Genomic DNA, 21,846 nt, shown 5'->3' with positions numbered 1-21,846 from the left:
TCTGCTATCATTAAGAGCTCTATCTAACTCTCTCTTGAGATCCCCTCTCATTCTTCTAAATTCCACTGTATACAAGCCTAGTCGCTCCAGTCTTTCAACATACGACAGTCCCGCCATTCCTGGAATTAACCTAGTGAACCTACTCTGCACTCCCTCAATAGAAAAGATGTCCTTCCTCAAATTTGGAGACCAAAACTCCACACAGTATTCCAGGTGTAGTCTCACTAGGGCCCTGTACAACTGCAAAAGGTCCTCTTTGCTTCTATGCTCAACTCCTCTTGTCATGAAGGCCAAAATGCCATTAGCTTTCTTCACTGCCTGCTGTACCTGCATGCTTACTTTCAGTGACTGATGAACAAGGACACCCAGATCTCTTTGTACTTCCCCATTTCCTAACTTGACACCAACGTCTTATACATCTGCAACATGACCTCCCAACCTCTATACTCAATACGCTGACTGATGAAGGCCAAAGTGCCAAAAGCCTTTTTGACCGCCTTATCTCCTTGTGACTTGACCTTCAAGGAACCATGCACCTGTACTCCTAGATTTCTCTGCTCCACAACACTACCCAGAGGCCTATCATTTACTGTGTAGGTCCTGCCCTTGTTCGACATCCCAAAATGCAACATGTCACATTTCTCTATATTAAATTCCATCAACCATTCATCCGCCCACCTGGCCAATCGATCCAGATCCTGCTCTTATCGTTCACAACCATCTTCACTATCTGAAAAAAACGCTCACTTTTGTATCAAACTTGCAAATCTTGCCCTATATGTTCTCATCCAAATCATTGATGTAAATGACAAACAGTAATGGGCCCAGCACCAAACCCCGAGGCACACCATTAGTCACAGGCCTCCAGTCCGAGAAACAACCTTCCACCATTACCCTCTGCTTCCTTCCATGGAGTCAATTTGCTATCCGTTCAGCCATCTCTCCTTGGATCCCATGCGATCTAACCTTCCAGAGCAACCTACCATGTGGAACCTTGCCAAACGTCTTACTGAAGTCCATGTACATAATATCTACAGCTCTGCCCTTATTGACATTTTTGGTCAGTCCAAAAAAAATAATCAGATTTGTGAGACGACCTCCGACGTACAAAATCATGCCGACTGTCCCTAATCAGCCCTTGCCCATCCAAATGCCTGTATGTCCTATCCCTCAGAATACTCTCTAGTGACTTTCCAACTACAGATGTTAAGCTCACCGGCCGATAGTTCCCAGCATTTTCCCTGCAGCCCTTCTTGAAAAGAGGCACAACATTTGCCACCCTCCAGTCTTCCGGCACCTCTCCTGTATTTAAGGACGACTCGTAAATTTCAACCAGGGCTCCCGCAATTTCCTCTCTAGTTTCCCACAATCTCCTTGAATATATCAGATCAGGCCCTGGAGATTTGTCTACCTTCAAACACGACAGTACCTTCAGTACTTCTTCCACGGTAACACTGACTGCTCTCAAGACGCTTCCATTGACTGCCCCAAGTTCCTCCGTCCTACTGTCTTTCTCCTTGGTCAATACAGAGGGGAAATACTCATTGAGGACCTTGCCCATCTCCTGTGGCTCCATACAGAGGTGACCGCGTTGATTCCTGAGAGGTCTCACTCTCTCTCGAGTTACCTTTCCCCCTTATGTATTAATAAAATCTTTTGGGATTGTCCTTAATGCTTCCCCCAAGAGCAGAATCCTGGCCCCTTTTTGCCCTTCTGATGAACTCCTCCAAGACTGCACTTGACCCCAGCTGCAGAAACCTGCCCCATGCACCTTTCTTGTTTTTGTCCAACGCCACAACTTCCCTGGTCAGCCAAGCTTCCTGACGTTTGCCTGCTTTGCCTTTCACTCAGACGGAGACGTGCACGCCCTGAGACGCCACCAACGTTAGTTGCCCTGGCACCACTTTACTGAATCCGCAGCCAAGAGGCGGCTCCTCTCTGGTGGCCTCCCCCCCGCTGACACCTTTAACTGTCAGGTTTCAGGAGGAGGGTTTAAACAGACGCGAGTGGGGCTGAAGCTGAGAGAGACTGCGGCCCGGGACCCTGCTCTGGGGCGGTCGCTGGCAGGAGTGGGAAGTCAAGGGGAGCCCAGAGATGGCGTTGGGCAGCGCCTTCCCGCTGGACGCAGCCACTTTACTGATCCTCGGCGCCCTCTCCCTCTCGCTCCTCCTTTACTTTCGCCGCGGCTCGAAGTGCCCTGGAGCGCTCAACCTCCCCCCGGGACCCCCTCCTCTGCCCATCATCGGGCACCTGCACCTCCTGGATCTGAAGAAGCCCCACGAGAGTGTCATGGAGGTAAGAGGGAGCGGGAGGAGGCAGCAATGGGGGATCGTTGTGTTCCCCACTTGCACCCAGCGCTTGGCAGAGGCATCGCTGTCTCTATGTCGCTGCCGCTCAGATTCACCGACCCTGACATCACAGCACTCCTGAGCTCAGCTACACAACTTCCAGCACTCACTCCTTGTAATCAGATGTTACCCGCTCTTGTCCGATATGGTGGAACAGCGGGGAGACAGCGCCAGAGACCCAGGTGCGATGGTTTGACCCAGTTTGCAAGTTCTCACTGCGACCCCGCTGTTCTCGCACGTCCCGCGTGTTTGCAGGTTCATTTGCCTCTGTTTCTTGGCTTCTATAACGTAGGCAGTGGTTGAGAAAGTGGGATAACATGGAACTAGTGCGAAGATAGACAGAAAATGCTGGAGTAACTCAACGGTCAGGCAGCCTCGCTGGAGAGAAGGGAGACGTGACGTTTAAACTCGACACCTCATTTCTCCGGAAATGCTGCCCGACCTGCTGGGTTACTCCAGCCCGTTGTGTCTATCTCCAGTGTCAATCAGCATTTGTAGTTCCTTTCTACACATGGAACTAGTGTGAAGGGGCAATTGTAGGTCGACATGGACTCGTTGGACCGAAGGGCCTGTTTCCATACTGAATCGCTTTAAACATCAACCACGTTTAAAACACAGTGCTGGAGTAACTCAGCGTGATAGGCAGCATCTCTGGAGAAAAATAATAGGTCGAAGCCTTCATCTGTCTGAAGAAGGGTTCCGACTCGAAACCGCACCTATTCCTTTTCTCCAGCGACGCTGCCTGACCCGTTGAGTTACTCCAACATTTTGTGTCTATCTTCACACTCGCTCTTTGTTATCCCACTTTCTCAACCACAAACGAGAAAGCCCTCGATCCGACCTGGGTCCCAGCGGGTCGGGCAGCATCTCTGGAGAAGATAGACAGGGAACATTTCGAATCGGGACCCTCCTTCAGACTCTATCTTTTATGTAAACCAGCATCTGCAGTGCCTTGTTTCTTCAATGTCCTTCAGTTTCTACCGGCACCTATGATCACCTTAGCCACTCAGTCTGCAAGTATCAGTGTTTTTACAATTTACCAGAATGTCCCGGTGCACAGTGCCTCGACTATGTCTCTGTAACACTGCGCTATAACGCTGTAACACGATAGACTGCGGTATTGTACTTCGTCCACACCCCGTGGTATTGTGTATGGCGTGACTGCACGCATGTATGATATGTCTGGATAGCACTCAAACAAACTTTCCACAGAGTTGGCAATAATAAATAATAAGATTAATAAAAACATTGAGAGTTTCACAAGACTGGAGATGTGTCCCAGGGAAACGTTTTCCAGGCTAGACTCTCAGAAATGACATGGAAATGCTGCTTATTGAATAAGCTTGACAATTTCCCTTTTAGTTTAAACTAGACCAAGTTTAACCTATCTGAAACGCCACTGTTGTATCTGTCTCCACCACCAACCCTGGCAGTGCGTCCATGCAGTCACCACTCTCTGTAAAATCACTTGGGCACACATTTCATTTGAACATGAACCCTCTGAACAAAGTTCTGTGTCATTCTGTCTGGAACATTTAGAAATTGTGCTTTGTTCCTCCAAGTCCAGGCTTGGAGGAACAAAGGATCAAAAAGCAAAATAGCTACGAATCCAATCACTGGGGAACACCAGAATTTGCCTTCCTCCAATCTGGCGAACAACCGCTGACCAAAAGCTAACTTGGAGAAAAGCAATGCGGCCACGGGGCGAACGTGCAAACTCTGTGCAGATAGCACCCGTGGTCAGGATCGAACCCAGGTCTCCGGTGCGGTAAGGCAGCAACTCCACCGCTTCAGACTGGAGATTTGGAGGTTAATGAGGAATAGACGATATATCAAAGGGTTGGCCACATCCAATGAATTAATCCATTTAAAGAATAAAGAAAGTTATTAATTGTTCATGGGATCTTGTTCCTCCTGTTTAAGCTGTCTGAGAAGTACGGCCCAATCTTCAGCATCAAGCTTGGAACCATGAAGGCTGTGGTCTTGACTGGATACGAGACCGTGAAGGATGCACTCATCAACCATCCCGATGTGTTTGGAGGAAGAGGTCACATCCCAATATTTGATGAAGTGCTCAAGGGTCATGGTAACTCTCATCTGCATTGTTGTTGAACTTTTAACAATTAGTTTCATCCTCATTTGGTTCAGTTAAATGGAGTCTTGCTGAATGCTTGATTTTGCTAAGGTGTAAAGCTTTAAAGGACTTTGGCCAACGCGTTATTCTTTAAGTGAGATTGGTAACCAATCGTCAGCAAACGGTGCTAAATTTAATCACATAATACATGAAACCAATCACTTGGTGATTTAATATAAGACTGCTTCACAAACTAATAAAGCACCGGGTGGCAAATGGTGCAACTGTAGAGTTGCTGCCTTATAGCACCAGATATTCGGGTGCTGTCTGTATGAGTTTGATTGCGAAGGAAATGGCAGACGAGTTGAACCGGTACTTTGGATCTGTCTTCACTAAGGAAGATACAAACAATGTCCCCGATGTTCTAGTGGCCAGAGATCCTAGGGTGATGGAGGAACTGGAGGAAATCCACATTAGGCAGGAAAATGTTTTGGGTAGACCGATGGGACTGAATCCCCAGGGCCTGATGGTCTGCATCCCAGGGTACTTAAGGAGGTGGCTCTAGAAATTGTGGACGCATTGGTGATCATTTTCCAATGTTCTATAGATTCAGGGTCAGTTCCTGTGGATTGAAGGGTAGCTAATGTTATCCCACTTTTTAAGAAAGGAGGGAGAGAGAAAACGGGAAATTATAGACCAGTTAGTCTGACATCAGTAGTTGGGAAGATGCTGGAGTCAATTATAAAAGACGAAATTGCGGAGCATTTGGATAGCAGTAACAGAATTGTTCCGAGTCAGCATGGATTTACGAAGGGGAAATCATGCTTGACTAATCTTCTGGAATTTATTGAGGATGTAACTCGGAAAATTGACAGGGGAGAGCCGGTGGATGTGGTGTACCTCGACTTTCAGAAAGCCTTCGACATGGTCCCACATAGGAGATTGGTGGGCAAAATTAGAGCGCATGGTATTGGAGGAAGGGTACTGACATGGATAGAAAATTGGTTGACAGACAGAAAGCAAAGAGTGGGGATAAATGGGTCCCTTTCAGAATGGCAGGCAGTGACCAGTGGGGTACCACAAGGCTTGGTGCTGGGACTGCAGCTATTTACAATATACATCAATGACTTGGATGAAGGGATTAAAAGTACCATTAGCAAATTTGCAGATGATACAAAGCTGGGTGGCAGTGTGAACTGTGAGGAAGATGCTATTATGTTGCTGGGTGACTTGGACAGGTTGTGTGAGTGGGGGGACGCATGACAGATGCAGTTTAATGTGGATAAGAGTTAGGTTATCCACTGTGGTGGTAAGAATGGGAAGGCAGATTATTATCTGAATGGTGTCAAGTTAGGAAAAGGGGACGTAAAACGAGATCTGGTTGTCCTAGTGCATCAGTCACTGAAAGGAAGCATGCAGGTACAGCAGGCTGTGAAGAAAGCCAATGGAATGTTGGCCTTCATAACAAGAGGAGTTGAATATAGGAGCAAAGAGGTCCTTCTGCAGTTGTACAGGACCCTAGTGAGACCGCACCTAGAGTACTGTGTGCAGTTTTGGTCTCCAAATTTGAGGAAGGATATTCTTGCTATTGAGGGTGTGCAGCGTAGGTTTACTAGGTTAATTCCCAGAATGGCGGGACTGTCATATGTTGAAAGACTGGAGCGACTAGGCTTGTATACACTGGAATTTAGAAGGATGAGAGGGGATCTCATTGAAAAGGTATGATTATTAAGGGGTTGGACACGTTCGAGGCAGGAAACATGTTCCCAATGTTGGGGGAGTCCAGAACCAGGGGCCACAGTTTAAGAATAAGGGGTAGGCCATTTAGAACGGAGATGAGGAAAAACTTTTTCAGTCAGAGAGTTGTGAATCTGTGGAATTCTCTGCCTCAGAAGGCAGTTGAGGCCAATTATCTGAATGCATACTAGAGAGAGCTAGATAGAGCTCTTAAGGATAGCGGAGTCAGGGGGTATGGGGAGAAGGCAGGAACGGGGTACTGATTGAGAATGATCAGCCATGATCACATTGAATGGTGGTGCTGGCTCGAAGGGCCGAATGACCTACTCCTGCACCTATTGTCTATTGTCCCTGTGACCGTGTGGGTTTGCTGTGAGTGCTCCAGTTTCCTCTCACACTCCAAAGGCATTCAGGTTTGTGGGATAATTGAACATTGCCCACGTATGTAGGATGTAAAACAGGTCTAACATAGAACTAGTGTCCAGGGTGGTCGTTAGTCGGCGCAGACTCCATGGCCTGAGGGGCCTGTTTCCATGCTGTGTCTGTAAACCAAACACCCTCTTTTCCAATTTTAACTAATAACTCGTATCTTTCTCACTTTCACTATTTTTGTCACACAATCTCAGGCTGACTGTAACTTAGTCTGAGGAGGTATAGTATCTTTCTTTCAACTATGAGATCATTCAGCCTGTCTGCTGGCTCTCAGAACATTCCCTGAAAATCCCACTATTTACGTAATCTATTCTCTTTCTTGGCTATTAAAAGTAAAAGGAAATATTTGTGAGGTTCAGGAAGTTGACTGCATCACTTTAAAGGAGAGAAGGTTTAAAGGAGAAATGCAAGGCAAGTTTTTTTACACAGAGAGAGGTGGATGCCTGCAATGCATTGTGGGATGGTGATGGTAGCAGACATGATTGTGTCATTTGGGACAGACAGACACGTGATCGGACGGGGAATGGAGGGATACAGGTAGATGTGGTTATGTTAATTTGGCATCATGTTCGACACAGACACTGTGGGTCGAAGGGTCTATTCCTGTGCTGCACTGTTCTATCCTCTATGTTCTGGTGAGACCGCACCTGGAGTACTGTGTGCAGTTTTGGTCTCCAAATTTGAGGAAGGATATTCTTGCTATGGAGGGCGTGCAGCGTAGGTTCACTAGATTAATTCCCGGAATGGCGGGACTGTCGTATGTTGAAAGGCTGGAGCGATTGGGCTTGTATACACTGGAATTTAGAAGGATGAGGGGGGATCTTATTGAAACATACAAGATAATTAGGGGATTGGACACATTAGAGGCAGATAACATGTTCCCAATGTTGGGGGAGTCCAGAACAAGGGGCCACAGTTTGAGAATAAGGGGTAGGCCATTTAGAACGGAGATGAGGAAGAACTTTTTCAGTCAGAGGGTGGTGAAGGTGTGGAATTCTCTGCCTCAGAAGGCAGTGGAGGCCAGTTCGTTGGATGCTTTCAAGAGAGAGCTGGATAGAGCTCTTAAGGATAGCGGAGTGAGGGGGTATGGGGAGAAGGCAGGAACGGGGTACTGATTGATAGTGATCAGCCATGATCGCATTGAATGGCGGTGCTGGCTCGAAGGGCTGAATGGCCTACTCCTGCACCTATTGTCTATTGTCTATTGTCTATTGTCTATTGTCTATTGTCTATTGTTCTCTGTTCTGCACTACATTGAAATAATTCTTTCATTCTTGGTCCACTGTTTTCTATTAAAATGGTGTCATTTATAGACAATAGGTGCAGGAGACGACCATTTGGCCCTTCGAGCCAGCACCGCCATTCACCATGATCAAGGCTAATCATCCACAATCAGTACCCTGTTCCTGCCTTCTCCCCATATCCCTTGACTCCGCTATCATTAAGAGATCTATCTAACTCTCTCTTGAAAGCATCCAGGGAATTGGCCTCCAATCCCTTCTGAGGCAGAGAGTTCCACAAATTCACAACTCTGCGTGAAAACGTTTTTCCTCACCACCATTTTAAATGGCCTACCCCTTACTCTTAAACTGTGGCCCCTGGTTCTGGGACTCCCCCAACATTGGGAACATGTTTCCTGCCTCTAGCTTATCCAATCCCTTAACAATCTTAAATGTTTCAATAAGATCCCCTCTCATCCATCTAAAGCCCAGTCGCTCCAGTCTTTCAATATACGACAGTCCCGTCATTCAGGGAATTAACCTCGTGAACCTATGCTGCACTCCCTCAATAGTAAGAACGTCTTTCCTCAAATTTGGAGACCAAAACTGCGCACAATACTCCTGGTGTGGTCTCACTAGGGCCCTGTACAACTGCAGAAGGACCTCTTTGCTCCTATACTCAACTCCTCTTGTTATGAAGGCCAATATTCCATTAGCTTTCTTCACTGCCTGCTGTAGCTGCATGCTTACTTTCGATGACTGATGAACTAGGACCGATCTCGTTGTACTTCCCCTATTCCTAACTTGACACCATTCAGATAATAATCTGCCTTCCTGTTCTTACCACCAAACTGGAAAAACTCACATTTATCCACATTAAACTGCATCTGCCATGCATCTGCCTACTCACACAACCTGTCCAAGTCACCCTGCATCCTCGTAGCATCCTCCTCACACTTCACACTGCCACCCAGCTTTGTGTCATCTGCAAATTTGCTAATGTTACTTTTAATCCCTTCATCTAAGTCATTAATGTCTTGTAAATAGCTGCGGTCCCACCACCGAGCCTTGCGGTACCCCACTAGTCACTGCCTGCCATTCTGAAAGGGACCCATTTATCCATACTCTTTGTTTCCTGTCTGCCAAACAATTTTCTATCCATGTCAGTACCCCACCCCCAATACCATGTGCTCTAATTTTGCCCACTAATCTCCTATGTGGAACCTTATTGAAGGCTTTCTGAAGGAAAGTAACTGCAGATACTGGTACAAATCGAAGGTATCACAAAATGCTGGAGTAACTCAGCGGGTCAGGCAGCATCTCTGGAGAGAAGGAATGGGTGACGTTTCGGGTTAAGACCCTTCTTCAGACTGATGGCTTTCCGAAAGTTCAGGTACACGACATCCGCTGGCTCTCCCTTGTGCATTTTCCCAGTTACGTCCTCAAAACATTCCAGAAGATTAGTCAAGCATGATTTCCCCTTTGTAAATCCGTGCTGACTCGGAACGATCCTGTTACTGCTGTCCAAATGTTCCGCAATTTCTTCTTTTATAATTAACTCCAGCATCTTCCCCACCACCGAAGTCAGGCTAACTAGTCTATAATTTCTTGTTTTCTCTCTCCTCCTTTCTTAAAAAGTGGGATAACATTAGCTACCCTCCAATCCACAGGAACTGATCCTAAATTTATAGAACATTAGAAAATGATCACCAATGCATCCATGATTTCTAGAGCCACTTTCTTAATTACCCTGGGATACAGATCATCAGGCCCTGGGGATTTTTCAACCTTCAGTTCCATCAGCCTACCCAACACCGTTTCCCGCCTAATGTGAATTTCCTTCAGTTCCTCCATCACCCTAGCATCTCTGGGCACTAGAACATCTTGGAGATTGTTTGTGTCTTCCTTAGTGAAGATAGATCCAAAGTACCTATTCAACTCGTCTGCCATTTCCTTGTTCCCCTTAATAAATTCACCTGCTTCTGTCTTCAAGAGACCCACATTTGTCTTAACTATTTGTTTCCTCCCCACATACCTAAAGAAGCTTTTACTATCCTTTGTATTCTTGGCCAGCTTACGTTTGTACCTCATTTTTTCTCCCCGTATTGCCTTTTTAGTTATCTTCGGATGCTCTTTAAAAGAGTCCCAATCCTCTGGCTTCCCACTCCTCTATGTTATACTTCTCTTTTATGTTTATACTGTCCTTGACTTCCCTTGTCAGCCACGGTCGCCTCTTACTCCCCTTAGAATCTTTCTTCCTCTTTGGAATGAACTGATCCTGCACCTTCTGTATTATTCCCAGAAATACCTCCCATTGTTGTTCCACCATCTTCCCTGCTAGGGTCTCTTTCCAGTCAACTCTGTCCAGCTCCTCCCTTATGCCTCCATAGTCCCCTTTGTTTAACTGTAGTGCTAAGACTTCCGATTTTCCCTTCTCTCTCTCAAATTGTAGATTAAAACATCATGTTATGATCACTACCTCCTAATGGCTCTTTTACCTTGAGATCCCTTATCAAATCCGGTTCATTACGTAACACTAAATCCAGAATTGCCTTTTCCCTGGTAGGCTCCAGTACAAGCTGCTCTCGGAGGCACTCCACAAACTCCCTTTCTTGGGGTCCAGTACCAACCTGATTTACCCAGTCTACCTGCATGTTGAAATCTCCCATAACCACCGTAGCATTACATTTGCGACATGCCAATTTTAACTCTTGATTCAACTTGCACCCTATGTCCTGGCTACTGTTTGGGGACCTGTAAATAACTCCCATTTGGGTATTTTTACCCTTACAATTCCTCAGTTCTGTCCATACTGACTCTACATCTCCTGATTCTATGTCACCCCTTGCAAGGTTCTGAATATCATATAAAAGAGAGGCTCACTTTTACCTTGATTGTAAGTTGCTTCGACAAGTTGTCACATTGATGGATCTAATTGCAGGCATCATCTTAGGTCATGGCGAATATGCGATACATGCGAAGGTTCGCCATATCCACTCTGCGGGACTTTGGAATGGGCAGGAAAACTATCGAAGATAAAATCACTGAAGAAACCCATTTCCTCATTGAAATGTTTGAATCCCACAAAGGTGAATCTAAATGAGGAGGCAGAATGATCGACTCTCCTCTGCCTACTTCTAATAATTTATAATTTAAGATTCATAAGGAATGCAATAAATATCTATTCAAGAAAACGACCGTTCAATTCATCGCTTTGTGTTAGTTCTACCCCAAGTTAATCCTGCTAACTGGTACACTCTCCAAAGATGCTACCTGACCTGTTGAGTGTTTCCAGAATTGGAATTGAGGAACTGAGGAAACAGTTAAGTATCAGCTACATTCAAGAATGTGTTGTACATCAACTGGACTGGGAAAGGATGGCAAATTTCCTCTGTGAAGTTCATCAGTGAACCAGAAGATATACACAAAATGCTGGAGTAATTCAGCGGGATAGGCAGCCTCTCTGGAGAGAAAGAATGGGTGACATTTAGGGTTGAGATCCTTCTTCAGACTGAGATTCATGGGAATGGGAAACATGAAATATCAATGGTGATGTAGAGAGATATGGAACAAATGAATGAAAATTATGGAAAAAAGTAAAGATGATAAAGGAAACAGGCCATTGTTAACTGTTTTCTGGGTGAGAACGCGAAGGTGGTGTGACTTGGGTGGGGGAGGGATGGAGAGAGAGGGAATGCCGGGGTTATTTGAAGTTAGAGTAATCATTATTCAACATTCAAAACACTGGATTGTTAGCTGGACAAGCGAAATATGAGATACTGTTCCTCTAATTTGCATTTAGCCTCAGATCCCGATGAATTGTTTTAAAAACTCTCATAAGTTCATCATCCCCATTACTGATTCCAGTAATCTGTTTCAGATTTATTAATAATAATAATAATAATAATAAGCATTTATTTTATATAGCGCCTTATCGGGTGCTCAAAGCGCTTTACAAAAACAATCAACATAAAAACAAACAGACAAACTATCCTAACGGAAAAGCGGCGAATAAACAACGCCAGCGTCCTCTCACGTCAGGGTCCGGCAGTAGACAACAAAAAGCACAGGACACACAGATACAATTTTTACACAAACAGCCATCACAGTGATTGCTCTAGGCACACCCTCACTGTGATGGAAGGCAAAGAAAAGTCTTATCTCCTCCTCATTCTTCTCCCGTGGTGCCACGAGGTGATCGAGGCTCCCAACTTTTTGAAGTCCCCACTGGGCGATGGAAAGTCCCAGGGCCGAGCCGAGCAGGCCGATGAAAGTCCTGAGCCCCCACTGGGTGATGGAAAGTCCCAGGGCCGAGCTGAGCCGAGCAGGCCGATGAAAGACCTGAGCCCCCACCGGGCGATGGAAAGTGCCGCGGCCGAGCCAAGCAGGGCGATGAAGGGCCTGCGAGCGGGTCGATCGTACCTCGCGCTTCGGGGCGGTCGAAGCTGCTACGGCTGGAGCTCCCAAAAGCCGGTCGCCAGCCAGGGACCTGCGAACTCCCGATGTTGCGGTCTACAGGGCCCACGGCCGAAGCCTCCGAGATGGTAAGTCCAGGCCCTGCGACCGGAGTCTTCAAGGTCGATCCCAGCTGGAGGCCGCCTACTCATTGAATTTCTATTCTCCTGTGGGATTTGAACTCATTTCTCTGGCACAGACCTCCATGCTTCCAAATACTTCCCTGGTAACATAACCACCAGGGTTCTGCCCTCTTGATATGTCTCTTAGCCCTTGAAGAATTACTGCATTAAAAGCAACATTTAAAACTTGCCACTGAAGTCAAGTGTCAGACATCAGTAAAAAGAGACTGATCAGGATGCCTTATAAATGTGAATTGGTTTACACTGTTTGTCACTAACGTGAATGATGTGTATTTCTTCAGGCCAAGAATTTAATCCAACCTTCAAGTTGAACGCTGCAGTGGCCAATATAATCTGCTCGATAGTTTTTGGTGATAGATTTGATTACGACGATGAAAGGTTCAACATTTTAGTCAAAGGAATTAATGAAAACATACAACTTGCTGGTTCCCCTACGATACAGGTAAACCTTATCTTTCACTGAGATTGCAGATATTTTCCAATAAATGCTCATTTGCAAGAGGCCCCAGAAGAGTCATAGAGTCAAAGAGCACAAAAACGAGCTCTTTGGCAAACCTGACCTAGATGCCTATCGAAGCAAGTCCCATTTGTCCGCATTGGACTCTTATCACTCTAAACCTTCCCTATTTCCAAACCTGTATGAATACGTTTTACTTATTGTTAAAGTACCTGCGCCAACTACATCCTCCAGAAGCTTGTTCTATAGACGTACCACCATCTGTGTCAAAATGTTACCCCATAGGTGCCAAATACAGACGCGCCCTGACTCCGCCTTGGAGCTCACCCCTCATGGTCTCCGCATCGCAGCTCCCACCTGGTCTCTGCGTCTAAGCCCCTCATGATTTTAAACAACTCTGTAAGATCACCTCTCAATCTTCAATGCTCCAAGGAATATTTTTTTCAAGATCATTTATTGCAAGAGGGCTAGAATACAAAACAGGAATGTAGACTTGATGGGCTGAATGGCCTGAATCCGCTCCTATTACATGATTTATAACGTTATGAATAATGTCTTAGCCTGCATGTAGGTGCCATTTATGTTTATTGTTGACATATCATATTATTTTGCTTAGATATATTTTGCAGTATTATTTTGGACACTTGGGGGCAGTCATTAGATGCGTATATATGTATATGTAGGGGCATAGGTGACAGGAAAGGGCAGGCACAGGTAGAGGGAACGCATACAGTTGTCACTAGACGAGGGACAGAGTAACCAGCTACAACTTGCGTGCAGAATTAGGAAAACCTGGCACGTTCATCTTTTTGTTTGTACAACTACCTCAATAAACAACCAACTAAACTGGAAATAACGACTGGAAGATCTGTTCTATTGGGTCTGGGTAAGATCATTCCTACTGTACCTGTGTATTAATGGCAACTGGAAAAGAGGACAATGGAAAAGTTAAAAATTTGCGATTACACTGCATAACCACTCCATTTAACACAGTCCCTTGAGTTCTGGTAACATCCTGGTAACTTTTCTGCAAGGTTTCCAGATTAAAGGCATCTTTCCAACTCCAGGGTCACGAAAACTGAACAAAATTCTTCAATATTGGCCTCACCAATATCTTGCATAACCTCTATACTCAATGCCCTTACTGATGAAGAGACGACATTCCAATAGCCTTATTCACCACCCCGTCTACCTGTTTTGCCAGTATCGGGAACTATGTACTGGTACCCCTTGGTCCCTCCATTCTGCAACACTCCCCAGGGCCCTAGCATTCACTGTGAAAATCCTACCCTGGTATGACATCCGAAAATGCAATACCGAGCACTTATCTGAATTGAACTCCACTTACCTGCTGATCAAGTTCCTGCTGTAATTGTTGATAACCTTCTCCACCACCTCTGCAAACTTGCTAAATGTGCCTTCTAGCTTCTCATCCAAATCGGTGACGTAGATGACAATCAACAGTGGGCCCAGCACCTACTCTTTGGGCACACCACTAGTCACGGCTTTCCAGTCCGATAAACAGCCTTCCATCATTGATTTAATTGGGGTCTCTAAGTATCTGTCCCTCAATTCACAAGAAAAAGCTGCTTGTCCGACTGAGTCATCAACTTGTTTGTCACATGTTGTCTGAGGAACAGCTGATTCACTGTGTCCCAACCCTGTGGTTTGACAGAGGGAGATGGTTGGGTGGACTTGACCCTTGGGGCTCAATGGGACCTGGGCTTTCAGACATTATATTCCTGATAAGCACAACAATGACAATAAAAAACAAATTCCAGATATATAATTAGTCTTAGCACTTAGGGCACATGGTGGCACAGTGGTAGAGTTGCTACCTTCCAGCACTTGCAGCGCTAGAGACCCAGGTTCGATCCCAACCACGGGTGTTGTTTGTATGGAGTTTGACCGCATGGGTTTTCTCTGAGATCTTTGGTTTCTTCCCACACTCCAAATACGTACTGGTTTGTAGATTAATTGGCTTGGGATGCAATAAGGCTGCAGGGTAACTTGGACAGGTTGTGTGAGTGGGCGGATACATGGCAGATGCAGTTTAATGTAGATAAGTGTGAGGTTATTCACTTTGGAAGCAAGAATAGAAAGGCAGATTATTATCTGAATGGTGTCAAGTTAGGAGGAGGGGGAGTTCAACGAGATCTGGGTGTCCTAGTGCATCAGTCAATGAAAGGAAGCATGCAGGTACAGCAGGCAGTGAAGAAAGCCAATGGAATGTTGGCCTTCGTAACAAGAGGAGTTGAGTATAGGAGCAAAGAGGTCCTTCTACAGTTGTACCGGGCCCTGGTGAGACCGCACCTGGAGTACTGTGTGCAGTTTTGGTCTCCAAATTTGAGGAAGGATGTTCTTGCTATGGAGGGCGTGCAGCGTAGGTTCACTAGGTTAATTCCCGGAATGGCGGGACTGTCGTATGTTGAAAGGCTGGAGCGATTGGGCATGTATACACTGGAATTTAGAAGGATGAGGGGGGATCTTATTGAAACATATAAGATAATTAGGGGATTGGACACATTAGAGGCAGATAACATGTTCCCAATGTTGGGGGAGTCCAGAACAAGGGGCCACAGTTTAAGAATAAGGGGTAGGCCATTTAGAACGGAGATGAGGAAGAACTTTTTCAGTCAGAGGGTGGTGAAGGTGTGGAATTCTCTGCCTCAGAAGGCAGTGGAGGCCAGTTCGTTGGATGCTTTCAAGAGAGAGCTGGATAGAGCTCTTAAGGATAGCGGAGTTAGGGGGTATGGGGAGAAGGCAGGAACGGGGTACTGATTGAGAGTGATCAGCCATGATCGCATTGAATGGCGGTGCTGGCTCGAAGGGCTGAATGGCCTACTCCTGCACCTATTGTCTATTGTCTATTGTCTATTGTATACTTGCTATACAGTAAGTGTAAAATGTCCCTGGTATGTGTAGGATAGTGTTAATGTGTGGGGTTCGTTGGTCAGTGTGGACATGAAGAGCTTGTTTCTGCACTGTTTCTCTAAATTAAAGTAAACCTAAAAAGCACAATCAATCTTTGAATAATTCCTAAATTTTAAAGATTTTATACCTTTATTACCTGTAGACCAGGTATTGGCTATCTGTAGATTTCTGGTATTGGCTATCAATTGTTTGCTTTGATGTTAATACTCGTGATTTTATGTCATAGATTTACAATGCATTTCCTATACTGGGATTTCTTCTTGGCTCTCGCAAGAAATTGCTGCAAAATACTAGGTCAAATTGTGGAATCATCAACAACCTTATAAATGAAAATGATCAGACACTAGATGCAAACAACCCAAGGGGCTTCATCGATATGTTCTTGTTAAAACAGCGCCAGGTATGGACTCCACACCTCCCCTTTAAGAAGAGGTAGATTTTGTATAATAGGTTTGCTTCAAAGAAACTGTAGCTATTCAACTGAGCTCGAACATTATTGATTTGCTGGCAATGGTGGCATTTAACGAAGCTGGTGGTGACAGGATAGGTCAGTACAGTGGCATTACCGGTACAGTAGCTGCCTCACAACGCCGGAGACTCGATCCTGACCTCGGGTGCAGTCTGGGACTGTCATATGTTGAAAGACTGGAGCGACTAGGCTTGTATACACTGGAATTTAGAAGGATGAGAGGGGATCTTATTGAAACATGTAGGATTATTAAGGGGTTGGACACGTTAGAGGCAGGAAACATGTTCCCAATGTTGGGGGAGTCAAGAACCAGGGGCCACAGTTTAAGAATAAGGGGCAGGCCATTTGGAACGGAGATGAGGAAAAACTTTTTCAGTCAGAGATTTGTGAATCTGTGGAATTCTCTGCCTCAGAAGGCAGTGGAGGCCAATTCTCTAAATTCATTTGAGAGAGAGAGCTAGATAGAGCTCTTAAGGATAGCGTGGTCAGGGCATATGGGGAAAAGGCAGGAACGGGGTACTGATTGAGAATGATCAGCCGTGATCACATTGAATGGTGGTGCTGGCTCGAAGGGCCGAATGGCCTACTCCTGCACCTATTGTCTATTGTCAATCTGTGTGATATTTGCAGGTTCTCATGAGATCACGTTGGTTTACTCTGCGGAACCCACTTTCCCCCCACATCCCAAAGACACCTGGGTTTGTGGGTTATTTGCGTTCTGTAAATTGCTCCTGGTGTAGGGAGTGGATGCCAACGTGGGATAACATAGAACTGGTGTAAACAGGTGAATAATGGTCAGCGTGGAGTCAGTGGGCCGAAGGGCCTCTGGTGTGTACTCCTGGTCCCAACGTAATTTCTGGGTCTTTGCTCTGTTAATCTACTGCAGGAGTCACGTAATCCAAACACATATTTCCATGAAAAGAATCTGCTCTACACGACAGTCAACCTGTTTGGTGCTGGGATGGAGACAACTTCCACCACACTTCGTTGGGCCATGCTGCTGATGATGAAGTACCCCCACGTACAGGGTGAGGAGCGGTCTGATTGATTACTGTGCGTCCCGTGTGTGAATCCCAGCTCTAGCCCTGTCGCCCAGTGCTTTAACAATGCCCTTGGTTTCCAGAGAAAGTTCACGAGGAAATCATCAGTATCATTGGGTCAGAACGGTCTCCCAGAGCTGAAGACCGGACGAGTTTGCCCTACACCAACGCGGTGATCCATGAAGTCCAGAGATTTGGCAACATTGTCCCAATGAACATCATGCATTCAACAACAGCAGACGTAAACTTTCAAGGATATTTCATCCCAAAGGTAGATAAAGGAAGTGGGTGGCTCATTGGCTCCTGATATTGTGATATTTACTCCAGGGATGGAACAAGTGGATTGCTGATGTCTTGGGCTCATAAATTTATTTGTGTAGTTTTATATAACATCATCTCTGGTGTATTGACTGCTTTTGAAAGAAAGTTGATGGAGTGAGTGGATAGATAACTTGTACACTGGTGAAACTTTTATAGCAGAGTTCATCTGAAAACATTCAGCTTGGTAGGACATTTATCTCTCTTAAAATGCCATTTGGTGTCTGTATACTCCTGTCTTGTTTATTTACTGAATTTTCCTTGAAGTAATAACTTGTTAAAACATAAGATCACATTACTACTGCAATGAGGAGGATGTTTTATTAGTCATGAATGACATTAACTTCAAGGGGAAAGATAAATGCAAGTTCAAATCGAGAAAATCATTGTGGGTGTGGACATATACCTGGTGCGGACATCTGCACAAAATAGTTATCGACTCCTCGCTGTTTCCTCAGGTCAGGGGCATTTAGGGATGGGCAAATACCACCTGACCTTGCCACAATGCCCACATCCTGGGTTAAAAATCCTGGGTTAAAAATCCCAGGGTCTGTCTCTGGAACTTTACCTGCCAACATTTTATCACTGCCCCCCTGAATGAGATATTGGGGATAAGGAGGTCTTAAGAAGGATCTTTAAGGGGAGTGAGAGGTAGAGAGACTGGGAAGTTTCGAGAAAGAATTCCAGAGGTTAATGTCACTGAGGGTGAAGAGGCTGGCAGAGTGATGGAAATTGGTGGTGTAGCAGAGGTAGAAGAGTGGAAATGTTGCCAAGATTGTTAATTCTTGTGCACGTATTTTCAGCAATGCTTTACAAACAGAATACCAACAGCGATTGTAAATTATATTTTCAGGACACTCCCGTGATCCCCTTGCTGACCTTGGTGCTTTTCGATAAAACTCAGTGGGAAAACCCAAGAGACTTTAACCCTTCCAACTTTCTGGATGCTGACGGGAAGTTTGTGAAGAGAGATGCTTTTGCTCCATTCTCCATGGGTAAGGCGTTTCTCCATGTTTGCACTCTACGCTGGAAGATTTTACATTCTTTTGGACTTTACACTTTTTATTCTTTAATGTACCCTTTATCCTTTATCTGCACTCTGTGAACGGCTTGATTGTATTCATGTATAGTCTTACCTTTGACTGGATAGCAAGCAAACAAAAGCTTTTCACTGTACCTCGGTACATATCACAATGAAAATCTAAACTAAATTTCCCCCGGCCCTAAGCTTAACTAATGGAGGGAAATGCAATATTTATGGCAAGTCATTTGCCTGAGTAAAATAAAGATCGGAGGATGATGGAAATAGAGTCATAGAATCATACAACATGGAAACAGGCCCAGGAAACAGCCCAACCTGTCCATGCTGACCCAGATGCCGCATCTAGTCCCATTTGCACACATTTGGCCCATATCCCACAAAAAAATCCTATCCATGTACCTATTTAAATGTCTTTTAAATGTTGTTGTAGTTCCTGCCTCAACTACCTTTTCTGCCAGCTCGTTCCATCTACCCAGCACCCATTGTGTTAAAAAGTAGCAGCTGAGATTCTTATTGAATCTTAACCTAAAACATGGGAAATTGGTGTGTCAGGCAGCATTTGTGGATAGAATGGACAGCTGACATTTCAGGTAGGGACCCTTCTTCTTTCTAATGGTTTTCCTCCGGTTCCTTCGGTTTCTTCCCACATCCCAGAGACATGCGGTTTGCAGGTTAAATGACCAATGTAGAATTGCCCCTAGTGTGCAGGGAGCGGATGGGATAATATAGAACATCGATGGTTAGCGTGAAGTCAGTGGGCCAATGATCTGTTTCCATGCTGTATCTTTAAATCAATCAATCAAACGTTGTTTTTGTGGGGCTACGTTGACATCTTTGTGCCTTTGCAGGATGCAGGGCCTGTGCTGGAGAAACCCTGGCCAGGGTGGAGCTCTTCCTGTTCTTTACCACTCTGATACAGAAGTTCCGGTTTCAAGTTCCCCCGAATGTGAACAATCTGGAGCTTGTATCTGGTGTGGGCTTCACATCATTCCCGAAGTACCAAAACGTGTGCGCTGTTTGTCGCTGATGTCAACACATCCTTTGCTTCAGTTTTACCCCTTTACATTATTCTCAGAAACATTTCAAAGAATGTGCGTGTGAGATTTTGTTGTGGAATGTTGCATTTGTCATGGGGCTGAATCTAGCGGAGCAATCAATGGTGCCTCCATGACTTCAATGGAAACGAGCCTTCAACTGGGACACACCATGAACAGTGAAACTCCAGCACTTAGTGGATGATTTAGTCAGTCACCTGACGTTTGCCCTTCCGAATCTTACAGTGCACCAAAATTTGGAAAATAACATTCCTTCAATCTGTTTGATGATATTTTGTGATCAATATAAATGATAATATGTGATATCAGCTCTTTAACTTTCAACCTGCACTCAAATTAGCAAGATGGACATGTTCATGAATATAAACATGTCTTTCAACATGAAGCAAATTCACAAATATTGTCAGAATTATGTAACCTGCTTTTATTTCTATAACCTGTTGCCTTCAACGATTTTAAATTCTTCCTCAGTCTGAAATTAACATAAATGCTGTGACTTTTTTTTCTTGTGGTAATTTGTGGAAAGAGCTGTTCATCTTCGCAGATGGTTCAAGGTGTGACAATCTAAAAATGTTGGACAAATGATTCAAGGGAAATCTGTGGGATAACATCTTTATGTAGAAATTGGTTTTCTTCTTTGGAATATGGCACTTTGTCTCCATTTGCCTTTCAAAAGCTTTTTCCCACCTGGCCAATCGATCCAGATCCTGCTGCAATCTTTCACAACAATCTTCACTATCTGCAAAACCACTCACTTTAGTATGATCAGCAAACTTGATAATCTTGCCTTGTATGTTCTCATCCAAACCATTGATGTAGATGACAAACAGTAAAGGATCCAGCACCGAAACCTGAGGCACACCACTAGTCACAGTCTTCCAGTCCGAGAAGCAACCTTCCACCATCACCCTCTGCTTCCTTCCATGGAGCCAGCCTATCGTTCCCAGCATTTTCCCTGCAGCCCTTCTTGAAAAGAGGCACAACATTTGCCACCCTCCAGTCTTCCTGCTCCTCTCTTATATTTAAGGACGACTCGTAAATTTCAACCAGGGCTCCTGCAATTTCCTCTCGAGTTTCCCGCAATGTCTTCGGATATACACTTTCATTGACAGCCCCAAATTCCTCCGTCCTACTGTTTTTCTCCTCGGTAAATACAGAGGAGAAATACTAATTGAGGACCTTGCCCATCTATTGTGGCTCCACACAGAGGTGACCACTTTGACCCCTGAGAGGTCCCACACTCTCTCTCTCCCTTTTCTCCCTGATGTGTTTATAAAATCTTTTGTGATTGTCCTTAATCCTTCCCCACAGAGCTAACTCCTGGCCCCTTTTTGCCCTTCTGATCTCCTTTTTCAGTTTACTCCGTAGTTCCCGAAACTCCCCAAGACTGCACTTGACCCCAGCTGCAGAAACCTGCCCCATGCACCTTTCTTGTTTTTGTCCAACGTCACAACTTCCCTGGTCAGCCAAGCTTCCTTACGTTTGCCTGCTTTGCCTTTCACTCAGACGGAGACGTGCACACCCTGAGACGCCACCAACGTTAGTTGCCCTGGCACCACTTTACTGAATCCGCAGCCAAGAGGCGGCTCCTCTCTGGTCGCCGCCCCCCCCGCTGACTCCTTTAACTGTCAGGTTTCAGGAGGAGGGTTTAAACAGACGCGAGTGGGGCTGAAGCTGAGAGAGACTGCGGCCCGGGACCCTGCTCTGGGGCGGTCGCTGGCAGGAGTGGGAAGTCAAGGGGAGCCCAGAGATGGCGTTGGGCAGCGCCTTCCCGCTGGACGCAGCCACTTTACTGATCCTCGGCGCCCTCTCCCTCTCGCTCCTCCTTTACTTTCGCCGCGGCTCGAAGTGCCCTGGAGCGCTCAACCTCCCCCCGGACCCCCTCCTCTGCCCATCATCGGGCACCTGCACCTCCTGGATCTGAAGAAGCCCCACGAGGGTCTCATGGAGGTAAGAGGGAGCGGGAGGAGGCAGCAATGGGGGGTCGTTGTGTTCCCCACTTGCACCCAGCGCTTGGCAAAGGCATCGCTGTCTCTATGTCGCTGCCGCTCAGATTCACCGCCCCTGGAATCACAGCACTCCTGAGCTCAGCTACACAACTTCCAGCACTCACTCCTTGTAA

General features: G+C 45.6%; 1 protein-coding gene across 1 annotated transcript; it reads left to right on the top strand.

Moving 5' to 3' along the window:
* The first annotated feature begins 1,750 nt into the window (after positions 1-1,750).
* Positions 1,751-21,253, top strand: LOC144591623 (cytochrome P450 2K1-like). Its single transcript, XM_078395681.1, is given in 10 exon segments — positions 1,751-2,295; positions 4,272-4,434; positions 10,753-10,774; positions 10,776-10,900; positions 12,691-12,851; positions 16,027-16,200; positions 17,156-17,297; positions 17,393-17,580; positions 18,481-18,622; positions 19,518-21,253. Coding segments are annotated over 10 exon segments (1,497 nt in total). The 5' UTR covers positions 1,751-2,094; the 3' UTR covers positions 19,697-21,253.
* Positions 21,254-21,846: the final 593 nt, after the last annotated feature.

This window comes from Rhinoraja longicauda, unplaced genomic scaffold (genome assembly GCF_053455715.1).
Source record: "Rhinoraja longicauda isolate Sanriku21f unplaced genomic scaffold, sRhiLon1.1 Scf001270, whole genome shotgun sequence".
Lineage (NCBI taxonomy): Eukaryota > Metazoa > Chordata > Chondrichthyes > Rajiformes > Arhynchobatidae > Rhinoraja > Rhinoraja longicauda.
The sequence above is the reverse complement of the archived record's forward strand: the minus strand, read 5'-3'. Positions and strand labels throughout refer to the sequence as shown.